The sequence below is a fragment of the Gasterosteus aculeatus genome, chromosome 7 (genome assembly GCF_964276395.1).
Source record: "Gasterosteus aculeatus chromosome 7, fGasAcu3.hap1.1, whole genome shotgun sequence".
NCBI classification, from domain to species: Eukaryota; Metazoa; Chordata; class Actinopteri; order Perciformes; family Gasterosteidae; genus Gasterosteus; species Gasterosteus aculeatus.
In genome coordinates, this window is record NC_135694.1 from 30,492,751 (window position 1) to 30,504,238 (window position 11,488).

At 51.0% G+C, this 11,488-nt stretch overlaps 1 protein-coding gene across 1 annotated transcript in view; it reads left to right on the forward strand.

The window, feature by feature from the left end:
- Positions 1-11,228, forward strand: part of tmem132e (transmembrane protein 132E) — a gene marked incomplete in the record, with an annotated part of 169,441 nt that extends 158,213 nt beyond the window's left edge. The window contains 2 exon segments of the mRNA XM_078106951.1: positions 3,939-4,133; positions 7,325-11,228. Of these exon segments, the coding sequence (XP_077963077.1) occupies positions 3,939-4,133; positions 7,325-8,410 (1,281 nt within the window).
- Between the last annotated feature and the right edge of the window lie 260 nt (positions 11,229-11,488).

Sequence of the window (11,488 nt, forward strand, 5' to 3'; positions counted from 1 at the left end):
GATTTCCAGCCTCTCAGAGGATGAATTTGTTTTTTGGAGTCATGAATACAATCACTCGGTGCACCGTTGTAAAGCGCGTTTGATTCCTCCCTCCGTGGAAGGCCGGCTGGGGATTACTGAGCGAACAAAGTGCACGTTTCCCGTTCTCCGCGTTCCACCGGCCGGTTTTAATCGATGGCACAATAGAGAAAAACATCCGTGGTTTAAAAGGTGAAACCGCAAAGACAGAAGCTCTCGTGTCCGGTGATTACCTGCCAGACGGAGGACTCCCTGCTGGGAATCGGTGGTTTAATCCAGAGGAGGATTACTGAACACAGACTCCAGAACCCATTGTTCACTCCCCCATCAGATATTATTTAACTCGAATCTGCGGCCACAAACCACCGGTCCGAGGGAAACGCGGCAGAATGGAGATAGATTGGAGTCTAATCTGCAGAATTATTAATCAAACCGGAAAATATTACCCCCGATATTTACTCCGCGCTGTAGAGCCGTGCGTGTCTGTGCAGAGGGAACAGAAAGACACAACTCAGCCACAGCCGTGACTTGTGTTAGATGAGGAATTCACCGGGTGATTTAACGGCTGCTGATGACGCCGAAAACGACGGCCTCGTATCGGAGAAAGATGCCGCTGATGATGTCGTGAGTCGGAGCTCGTCACTGTTAATCCCACTGACGAAGGTCAACGAGGAAGCAGAGAAAGGGAGCTCGGGGGGGGGGGGGGGGGGGGGGGGGGGGGGTTTAAAAAAGACCTGTCGATTACCGTAAGTTGCGTGACAGTGAGTTGGTGTGTTTTTAAGTGATGATGTTGCGCTGCAGGTGTGTGCAGAATATCAAATGGGTCCCGGGGAAAAGGTGATAGAGAAACAACCGGGGGCAAAGCCGCCGAGGTGAACTCTTCTTATGAATGCAATTTAATACGGTTTATTACCGAAGGACCCCTCGGGCACCATCACCGTTTTTTCATCAACCGGCCCATTTTGAGGCTTTTGGGGCTATTTTGTCTTCTCTCAAAACGAGTGGAAGGTTTTATTTCACTTCTTTCTCCGGCTAAATACTCCAGAAAGCGTGTGAAGACTAGGCCTCGCGTCGATGCGATCTGCTACTGCCCCGCTTTGCTCCGCCTGCCGAATGGAGCCTCAATGTAAATGGAACGCCGGCAGCGGGTCCTCAGTCCGGACCGAACCCGCCGCGCGAGGCACTCGCACGGAAACGGTGCGGTAACCCGAAAATGAGGCAATCTGAGGGAGGAACGAGGCAGTAAATTTGCAGCACTTGATGTGCGAATACGGCCTGGAATACGCCGCAAACATCACACGCTGATCGCAGTCTGGGGAGACAATCTTGGAAACGGCGGCTCAGAAGCTCCCGTCTCTTTCTGCGAGTGCCAGCAAGTTCTTTCCCCAAAGTGAAGCTTTAGCAGCCAGCCAGCCGACTGCGTCAGCGCCAGCGGAGCAAATCACCGTGCGGGCGGTTATTCTGAGACGCGGGACTCTCTTCGCTCCGGACCGAAGCCGAGCGTTGACAGCTTAAGAAGTGGCGTTGAATGAATGTCTTTTGAGTCGCCGTCCATTCGCCGAGGGATGGGGACGGGATGGGGACGGGATGGGGACGGAATGGGGACGGGATGGGGACGGGATGGGGTGCTGGAAGAACCTGGCGAGTAAAATCCTCTCAAACAGCGGAGTTTGAGAGGTTCTGCATCTGTAAGCAGATGTGCGCCCTTTAAACGGCCTGTTGTGCACCTCAAATGTTTTCTTCTCCCTCCGAAAAGCATTTTGTATTTCCCCAAATGTGCGCGTGCTCTTTGTTTAGTTATTATAACTCTGCGTTTCCATTATGACACCTGTTGAATCTGAAAGACGGGTTTTGGTAGATTTCAAGCTTTGATACTGAACCCGGAGCCTTTACACACAAAATTATTTTTATTAATGTCCCTGATATTGAATCCACGACAGCTCAGAAAAAAACGCACAAAATAATATGTTTCCATCAGAGATTACAACACAGAACAAGATTACTTTCTGTGATTACATCTCCAAATTTAGGCCATCGAGCAACGATGGACTTTGTTTCTGAAAGGTGTTTTTGACATTTTGTACGTAGTCGCCGGTATTGATTTTAATAGCATTAGATTGTCTTCTTCGGTTTAATTGGCCTGTGAAATAGCCGCCACGGCAGAACGGAATGAGCAATTGCAGAAAATCAATTGTGAGAAAACACTTTCTTTCACCGGCGGAGCCTGACCTCGTCGCATTAGTTTGGTTTCCATAAAGAAAATGACTTGTTTTTTTTTTTAGTCTTATTCTGGTCACTTCACTTCCTTTACCCCCCCCCCCCCATCTAAAGTTCCCCATTCAAGCTGATGCAGAGCCCCATCGGACCCCCCCCTGTGCTGTAAGTCCATCATGCAACTGAGTCCTCATGAAACTTTATTTATTTTATACGTTATATAAGTTAAAGTTTATTTATGCATCCCTTTACTACCAGGCCTTAGGCCACAGCGTGCACACTGTGTGTCTGTGTGTGTGTGTGTGTGTGGGTGTGTGTGTGTGTGTGTGTGTGTGTGTGTGTGTGTGTGGGTGTGTGTGTGTGTGTGTGTGTGTGTGTGTGTGTGTGTGTGTGTGTGTGTGTGTGTGTGTGTGTGTGTGTGTGTGTGTGTGTGTGTGTGGGTGTGTGTGTGTGTGTGTGTGTGTGTGTGGGTGTGTGTGTGTGTGTGTGTGTGTGTGTGTGTGGGTGTGTGTGTGTGTGTGTGTGTGTGTGTGCGGCCCAGTGAACCATAACTCTCCTTTCTGGCACTTTAATCCATCACATCCAAACAATATGCGTTTAAAAGCGGAACCTGACTGCAGGATTTTGTTGCTGCCACAAGGTTTGTTTTTCCTATTTTTGGCCCCCAAGTGTTCGTGTGCAGCTTCCTTCTGCTGTGTAACATTCCACACGACGCTGTGCACGCCACCGCAGCGACCACCGCCACAGCGACCACCGGCGCCCGTCTCTGCACTCAGGCCCATTGGATGGGTCCGATATTTAACCAAAAGTCTTCATGTTCCTGAATGTGAACATACAACATACAAATGGCACAAAAGCACCCGGGACAATATTCGCTTGGCAACCGCTAGCCGATTGTTCCCATGGAGCCGCTCACCTCGCACAACGCGGCCGGCAGCAAGGAGCATTATGGCGTTCCTGCTGCTGCGTGACACTCAAAGGTCGACGGCGGCCGTCGGGCTAATTGGTGCGAGTCATCATGTCGTAATGAACTGCGGAATACTTTGTGCACAGCGGAGCTCCGGCGCTCTGCAGCCGCTACTTTTAATGCAGAAACTCCGATCGTCGAACTTAGTAGCTATTTCACCTCTAAGATACAATGAAACTTGATCAAGTCATTTCGTTTTCAACAGCTTTATTGTATTTAATGAGTATTCCCAATTTAACCTCCTGATTAAAACGGCATGATCTTTATCACGTTCATCAATGTTATCGGAAAGTAATTATGGTCACTTAACAGCTACGGTACAATACATAATTAAACAAACACTAATTATTATTATACGTCATTGATGCTATCACCCTCCTTTGCCGGAGAGCTGCGGCGTCGCTCAGGTCCCCGGCGACTGGAATTACCCCCGAAGAGGCGAGAGCGCCTTTCAGCCGGCGTCGGTATTTCACGTGGTGACACTCAGGCTGCGGTCTGCTCGCCGATGGATTCCGTCTGCGGTGTTTGTTTTCCTCGCCGGGTTGACAGGCGGAGAGGCATCGGCGCGTGGATCCCAGGCGCTCCGGAGCAAACAACGGCGCCGGCCACTTTGGTCCCAAATGGGCCTGTCACGGGCTTTATGAGCTTCCCTGAGACAAATAAAGCTGCTGTCGGCTGGCCGGGCGCTAAAAGCTGCTCCGCTCTCTCTCCCTCTCTCCCTCTCTCTCTCCCCCCGCAGGTGGAGTCGCCGCTGGCCGTGGACGCCGTGCTGGGCGAGTCGGCCTTCTCGGTCACGGACGACAAGGTGTCCATCACGGAGATGCGCGTGCACGGGGTCGCCGGCCTGACCCTGTCGCTGCAGCCCAGCCCCGGGAACAGCCACACCATGGTCGCCAAGGCAACCGGCGTCCAGACGCTCACCACCCCCAAGCAGGTATGACCATCGACGGAGACAGATCTCCCCTCCAGTAGCTCCTACATTCACCGACCCTCACACAATTCATTGATAAATGTCAGTGCCAATGGCTGCTACTGGACCAGGAACTCTGGATTTCGTTGCACCCGTGAGATAAAGTCTCATTTGCGTTTCAGTAAACTTGTCTCGATGTTTTACGGATACTCCCCGTAGTTAAAAGGGTTCCCTGTTCACCTGGAAGATGCAAATCTTCCAGGTGAACAGCTCAGCTCCAGCTCAGTTCAGAACGAGGCGCACAGATTTAAGTTTGCACATTTTTTCTTTCTCTGGCGTCTTTTCAAATTCCCGCAGTAACTAAATGAAAGTCTGCAAAAAGCACACAGCTCGTGTGGGAAAGTGTGCATGTGGCACGCCGCGCCTCGCTCGCGCGTTTCTGAGCGGCATCTGATGGTAAAGTGACCAGCGGTCCTCCTCGGGGACATAACAAAGCTCAAAGAATCCTGGCGGACATCAAAAGCTGGAACCAGGACGGATGATCTAACGGCGCCGCCGCCTAATTGGGCGCCGCGGGCTGAAGAAGTCACCTGTTTGTGGGTCGCTGTGCTTCATGTTCTGAGTCAGGACATGAAGCAACGCGGCAAATGTTTCTTTTCACTGTCGACAGCTAAGACACCAAAAAATGAATGAACAAAATCTACAAGAAATTCAGTTTTTATAGATCAAAATATTCAGTGAGCATTAAAATTTCATTTTCTATTAAAACATCTGCAGTTTATTAGCATAAGTCTATTAGCATACCTATCTCTTCTGCTCACTTAATTTAAATGAATTTCATACATTTAATCTCTGACGCGGCGCACGGCCACAGTGCCACCCTGAATCAGCATAATGGGATGTGGAACGTCCCCAAATGCCGCCGCTCCGCATCGCTTTCTCACACGTAATACTTGTGTTTCCTTTTTTTCTTTATTCGGTCTCCAGAGTGGGAGGATGAAGTTTATTTTCAAATCCCCTCGGTGTCTCCGTATCAACAAACAGCCATTGCTAACAAAATCATTTTTCGAGCTAAGTCTTCTAAGCCAGAGCGCACATTGTTAGCCGGGACGCTAACGGCGCCCGATGCGTGAGCGCGCGTTCCTTCGCAGACGTCTGAAAGGCGGAATCGGTGCCCCTTTTCCTCGGCCCCTGTTTGCTCTCCGGGGCGCCGGCGACCCCGTCGAGCTTCCGCAGGAGGAGAAGCCGGCATTAAATTCCCATTTTTCCAGCTTTCCGCTCCTCGGCCACCTTGAAGTGTAATTATTGAAACGCATTGTCCTAATTGCTCCCCCAGGCCGGCCGTGACAAGGCGAGCCCGGTCCTCCGAGCAGCGCTGCAGCTATTTCAAGCCGTTTGATTGTGTTTCGGAGGAAAACTTGCCCAAATGTCCTCTATTACTCTAGAAATGAATGAAGGAGCTGGACAGTCACGCTTCTCTCTGCAGTGCAAAGAACCAACACGGAGCTGCTCGCATGGCTCTGCTTAAAGAAGACGCTCCGTAAGGAGTTCATGCGTCTGCAGCCTGTCGTGCAAATTTCTCTAAATAATATTTCCTGGGGAGTGTTTTTCTGCATATGCATATTTTATAATGCACGCTGTTTAATGTTCAATTTTACATCCACATGTCCGCCCCCCCCGCCCCCCCAAGGCCTTAAAGCACATGTGAGAGGGAAATCAAAGGTGGGGGGAACCTCCTCCCCAGCACACGCGACTTGGAAAAGTAGATTAGAAGTATTGACGGATCCCGGTGGATCTCGTCGGGGGCTTTGATGCCTTTTATTTCCAGTGAAAGAGCTTCTCCCTCTAGAAACGCTTTGACCCGGAATAAACAAGATCATCTTACACGCATAGCTGCCCTGCAATGTGCTGTGTATATATATATTTTTTCTATTTGACTTTTGATGCCTCTCATGTACCTCGTGTTGTCCGTCCATGTGATCCATGGACAGACTGAAACGCTCTCTCTCCGTCGGTGGAGCGGTTCCAGCTCCTTCCCGTATCAGCGCTTTCCTCGCCGCGGCTCAAAATGCATTATTTACATCGTCCATATCAAAGGCCGCGTTCGCGCCGAGCCGAGCCGGTGGAGGTTTGGCTCCCAGCGGGGGGGTGGGGGGGGGTGGGGGGGAGGACGTCGCCACCACGCAGTCGGCTTCTCCCTAACTGGACCGGAGGCGGATTTCAGTCCTGGAAAGTCTGCGTCAGCACCCGGGCAAAGAAAGGAAAAGCCCGAGAAGATGTTTTCCGCCGGCGGCCGCTCGCTTTTGTTTTAGCTGTGAGCAAAGAGGACAAATCAGGAACGCCTTTCATCCGCTTCCCCCGAAAGGCGTCTCTTACCGCGCTGGAGATCGGAGGACGCCTTCAGCGGACATTCTGGAAATATCGGATGTCTGTGGACATCTGTCCAGACCACGGGTCTGTTTGAGGGACGTTGTGTCAGTATCACCTCTTCCTCTCCTTCACGCCCGACCTTTCTCCCCCAACCCGATCACGAGGAGATTGGGCACAGCTCCTTCCACCTCTCCGTCCCCGTGCTTCTGTTTCTCTTTGTTACCTTGTCTTTTGTCATCGTTCTGTGCCTCTCGGTGCTCGTCTCATTTCTCTCTTTTAGTGTCTCTTTGTGGTCCTTTTGTGTGTCTCTGCGGCCGTTTTTACCCATTTTACTTCCCGTAGTAACTTTGCATCGTCTCTGTGTCTCTTTGCCGTCATCTTGTATTCAATGTGGCGGTCAAGGATCCGTCCGCGTCAGCTCGACATTCTTCTAAGCCTTTTTAAAAACCTGTGCAAGTCGACCTTTGAACCCCGGGACGGTTTCTCTGTTTCTCCTTAGTGAGCATAATTTCCTCCCTCATATCTTGTAGGCACACACACGCTAATTGGATTTTCTCTTGCTTTGAATACTCAGGAAGCAATTTATGCTGCGCTAATTCTCAACCATCATCCTTCTAACTGAATTAAGGAAGTCATCAGCCCGCCTTAATTGCACAGTTGTTCAGAAAGGTCAAAGGCCATTTTTGATTGATGACCCTTTTTAAGGACATTCAAAGGTACATTTCACTATGTTGAGATACAAACCCAACAGCACCATTACCCCCCCCCCACCCTACTATTCTGACCCGACCCGGATGATTGGTTCCACCCTGGTGTCTAACTGCTCCTCTCTTGTTGTCCGACAGGAGGCCACTCTGTCCGTCTGGATGCTCTTCAGCGACAACACGGCCGCCACGCTGACTCACTTTGATCCCAAAGACTACAACCTCAACGCCTCCACGCTGGACGACAGAGTGGTGTCCGTGTCCCAGGAGCCCCAGCAGCGCTGGCCCGTGCTGGTGGCGGAAGGGGAGGGCTCTGGCGAGGTGGTGCGTTTGGAGATGACCATCTGCGAGGCCTGCCAGAAGACCAAGCGCAAAAGCGTCATCGCGTCCGCCGCCGTGTTCGTCAAGGTGCGCTTCGGCCCCGAGGAGGATTCCGAGGAAGAGGCCACCACGGAGGGCGAGGCGGAGCCGGCGCCCGCCACCGGGCGCCCCGTCGGCGACCCCAACGTCAGCGGGAGGGTTCACGAGACGTCCAACGAGCAGCCCGCCAGCGTTCCCATCGATTACACCAATTTCCCCACCAGCAGCAACCAGGAGCGACCGACCGAGAGCGAGGAGGAGGAGGACGAGGACGACGACGAAGACGACTTTGTGCATTCGCCTCGTAACATGACCGACCTCGAGATCGGCATGTACGCTCTCCTGGGAGTCTTCTGCCTGGCCATCCTGGTCTTCCTCATCAACTGCATCGTCTTCGTGCTGAAATACCGCCACAAGCGCATCCCGCCCGAGGGGCAGGTCAACATGGACCACTCCCACCACTGGGTGTTCCTGGGCAACGGCCAGCCGCTCCGGGCCCAGTGCGACCTGTCCCCGCAGCAGGTCGAGAGCCCCGGCAACCCCCCGGAGGGCGTGCAGACCTGCTGCCACGGCGACCACCACAGCAGCGGCAGCTCCCAGACCAGCGTGCACAGCCAGGTGCACGGGCGCGGCGACGGCAGCTCGGGGGGCTCGACCAAGGAGAACGGGGAGGAGGCCAGCTCGCCCACCTCCAAGCGCAAGAGGGTCAAGTTCACCACCTTCACCACGCTGCCCACGGAGGAGCTGCCCTACAACTCCATCCCCGTCGCCGACGAAGAGGACATTCAGTGGGTGTGCCAGGACATGGGCTTCCAAGACCCCGAGGAACTGCACGAATACATGCGCAGAATAAAGGAAATCGCCTGAGAGCGCCGGCGCGGCTCCCCGGCATTCCGAAGAGACGCTCCTTTCTATTTTTCTCTTTTTTTCACCTCGGTGAAAGATCTTCTTCTTCTTCTTTCCCCCCCCCCCCACGGACTAACGGGCCGATTGTTGTTTAGGCTGTGTTCCATTTAGTTTGCACAGCCGCTGTGATCCCACACACGCTCACGCGGCGGCGAATGCCAGAAAGCCAAAGACTCGACCGGGGGGGAGGAGGATCTCACTCACTCGGAGGAACCTGTGCGTGTTGGCTTGAAGGAAACCTGCTTCACTGAGCGGTCTGAGCCACGGCCGGACGGAGGTGCCGCTCCTCTCGTTCTCACCACCGGGGGTTTTGGAGGAAGCCCGAATGGGGACTGGAGCGCGGAGGCGTTTTCGGGCGGGACTCTGAAGTACTGTACCTACTCCGAACAAAGATGCCTTTGATGAACAAAAAACTGTCAAAGACTCTGGCGAAAGCTACGTTTAAAAAAATAATCATCTCGTTTTTTTTGCCAAAGTAGAAAGTGTTCTTTTCATGGCGAAACCTTTTTTCATTGTTGTTCTCATGATTTGTACTCATGTTCATTCCTTGCATTTTTCTACATTTCATAGGTAGTCAAACAGCAGCGGCTCCTCCTCCGATGCCTTATAAAATGGTCACAGGTCACTTCTTATATCAGCGCAGACACCCTGTCTTCTCACCGAGGTGGGAAGTAAAGAACTCTGATCTCCGGCGGCGGCTGAAAGAGCTCCTGGATCAGAAGGTTCTTTGCATGGGAGGGGATCTTCAGGCACAAACTATTCTTTCTTTTCCCAAAATTTGTAAATGTTTGTAATCGTAATTATATAACCACGCTTTACACATGGCTTCAAATGAACATGTTATCAGGCGTTCCGAGCATGCCGTGTCAGGCCCACATACATGCAGCCGTCCCTCCCCAGTGTGTGTACATAGCGTATCAAAGGGAAGCGCTCTCGCAGCCTCCCATCTCCTTCGGCGAGGAGACGGTTACCCTCGGCAACGCAACTGTCGGCAGAACTGTAGCTTTTTTTTGGGGGGGGCGTCACATTTGACTGTTTGGACGCGGGGACGTTTGCCGCGCGGCGGCTGGTCGCGACAGATCGTATCCTTTGGTGATAATATTTCGGTTGCTCTTTGGGACACTTTGAAACTTAAAACGTGCCAGTTGGGAACATTCGCACTGACAAAGAGGGCGTCGCCGAATAAATTATTGGCTTTCCATCTTTTAAATCATCCCATGTTTTCTTCTTGTTTTACCAATATATATATATATATATATATATATATAATGTGTTGTCCCTATTTGTGTTCAAACCATACCAGTAAACGCACATCTGGTGGTGCCAGATGGGGGGGGTCAGTAGCTTCTGGACGGGATAAAGGGGGGGGATGATGGACGAATCACAGCCAGCGATAAACAGCACAGCGAGGCAGCGGGTTATTTGGGGGGGGTTTTAAGACGCTAAGGCAGAAAGGGCGAATACCTGGCGGCTTCACAAAGACAATAGAACATCTGCGGCGGGATTCTAACCGGACACCGCCAGGCAGACGGAGAGGCGCTAAGTGAGGGCCGGAGGGCCGCAGAGCCGGGGGCGTTTTTAATCGACGAGTGGAGATGACTCCGGTGTTATTTTCATGAAGCGACCGTGTGATTTGAGATCAGCTTCTGTGTCACTTTCGTTTAACGCCGAACTGCATTTGAGGGCCGCGATTTGTTCTTTCACGCCGAGGGACCGACTGTGAGGATCCTAACTGGCTCCCTCTGGGGACAATGACCGTACGCTCTAAACGTCACTCACAGCTGTCAGATGTTATCAACATCCTTACTGATTTGTCATTCACCTCGAAACAAATTAAAGAACCAACCCAGGATTATTCTCCTTGAGGCCAAAAAAACAGCACTATATTTGACAAAAAAGCCTCTTAACATTTAATGTAAAGACGCGTTTCCTCGTCTCCTCGTCCATCACCTGGTCCTTGTGTCACTCACAGGGGAATATTCTGCCTGCACAGAGAATCAGTCCTGGATTGCGGCTTTAAGGATTTGTTTTGCTGCATGCCCTCCCTTTGTTCCCCCGTGGTGAAATGAACAGTGACACGATTCTCCCGTTTAATAATATTCAATCCGCGTTAACATCTAACGACATGACTAGACGTTATTCTTCACGGTCCTCCTGGAATCCGGAGCTGCAGCAGCAGCAGCAGCAGCTTACGGTTTGACTTTAAATGATGGCTTTCTCAGGATGAATGTAGGATTAAGAACTAAACCCGGCTGTCCTGCGGTAACGCGGTGAACCCAATCTGGTGACACCACGGCAGATTAAGTATCTAATAGCAGCTTCACGCACTGTTTTGATGGGTTTCTCTTTTTCCCGTTGATTTACTGACACTGTGTAAATATGTCGCCCACGTCTCAAAAAAACAGTTTTCACTTCATTTGACATCCCACTTCTCCTCCTTGTGCATTTAAAGTATCTTTTGTGCTGCTGCTTTGGTGACGGTGTGGTGCACATATTGCTCATTTTGTATTTTATTCAAGCTGCTAATAGAAACTTAGTGTTTTTACGACATGTAACTGAACTTTTTGAATTGTACCCTTACTGCCCCTCCACCCCCCCCCCCCGACCCCCCCAATGGGAAACTGTGCACGACGTGCACGGCTCAGTCGGCTGTGCCAAGTTACCACAACAATAATATGTTAATGTACAGAGCACTGTTAAATTTCCTGTATTCTCTGAAAATAAACCCTTGTATTTTCCTGTTATATGTAAAATACTAAAGAAAATGCAATACACAAAAGGACATTGTGTCATATTTACGCAGTTTATTAGTTACGTGCGGCATTGTGATGTCGACAATAAGTCAAGGATTCTCCTTCACAGCAATTCAACTTCACCTGAGAACTCAAACTCCGACCCGTCGGATTCATACAGTCCATGTGAGTCATTGTTAGAACTATTTAAACATTGACACAACTTTAAATATGACATTTAGAAAAGACCACAGGTTGAAAACATCCGACTGTTTAATTTCAAAGGTGCAATATGAGGGATTCAGAG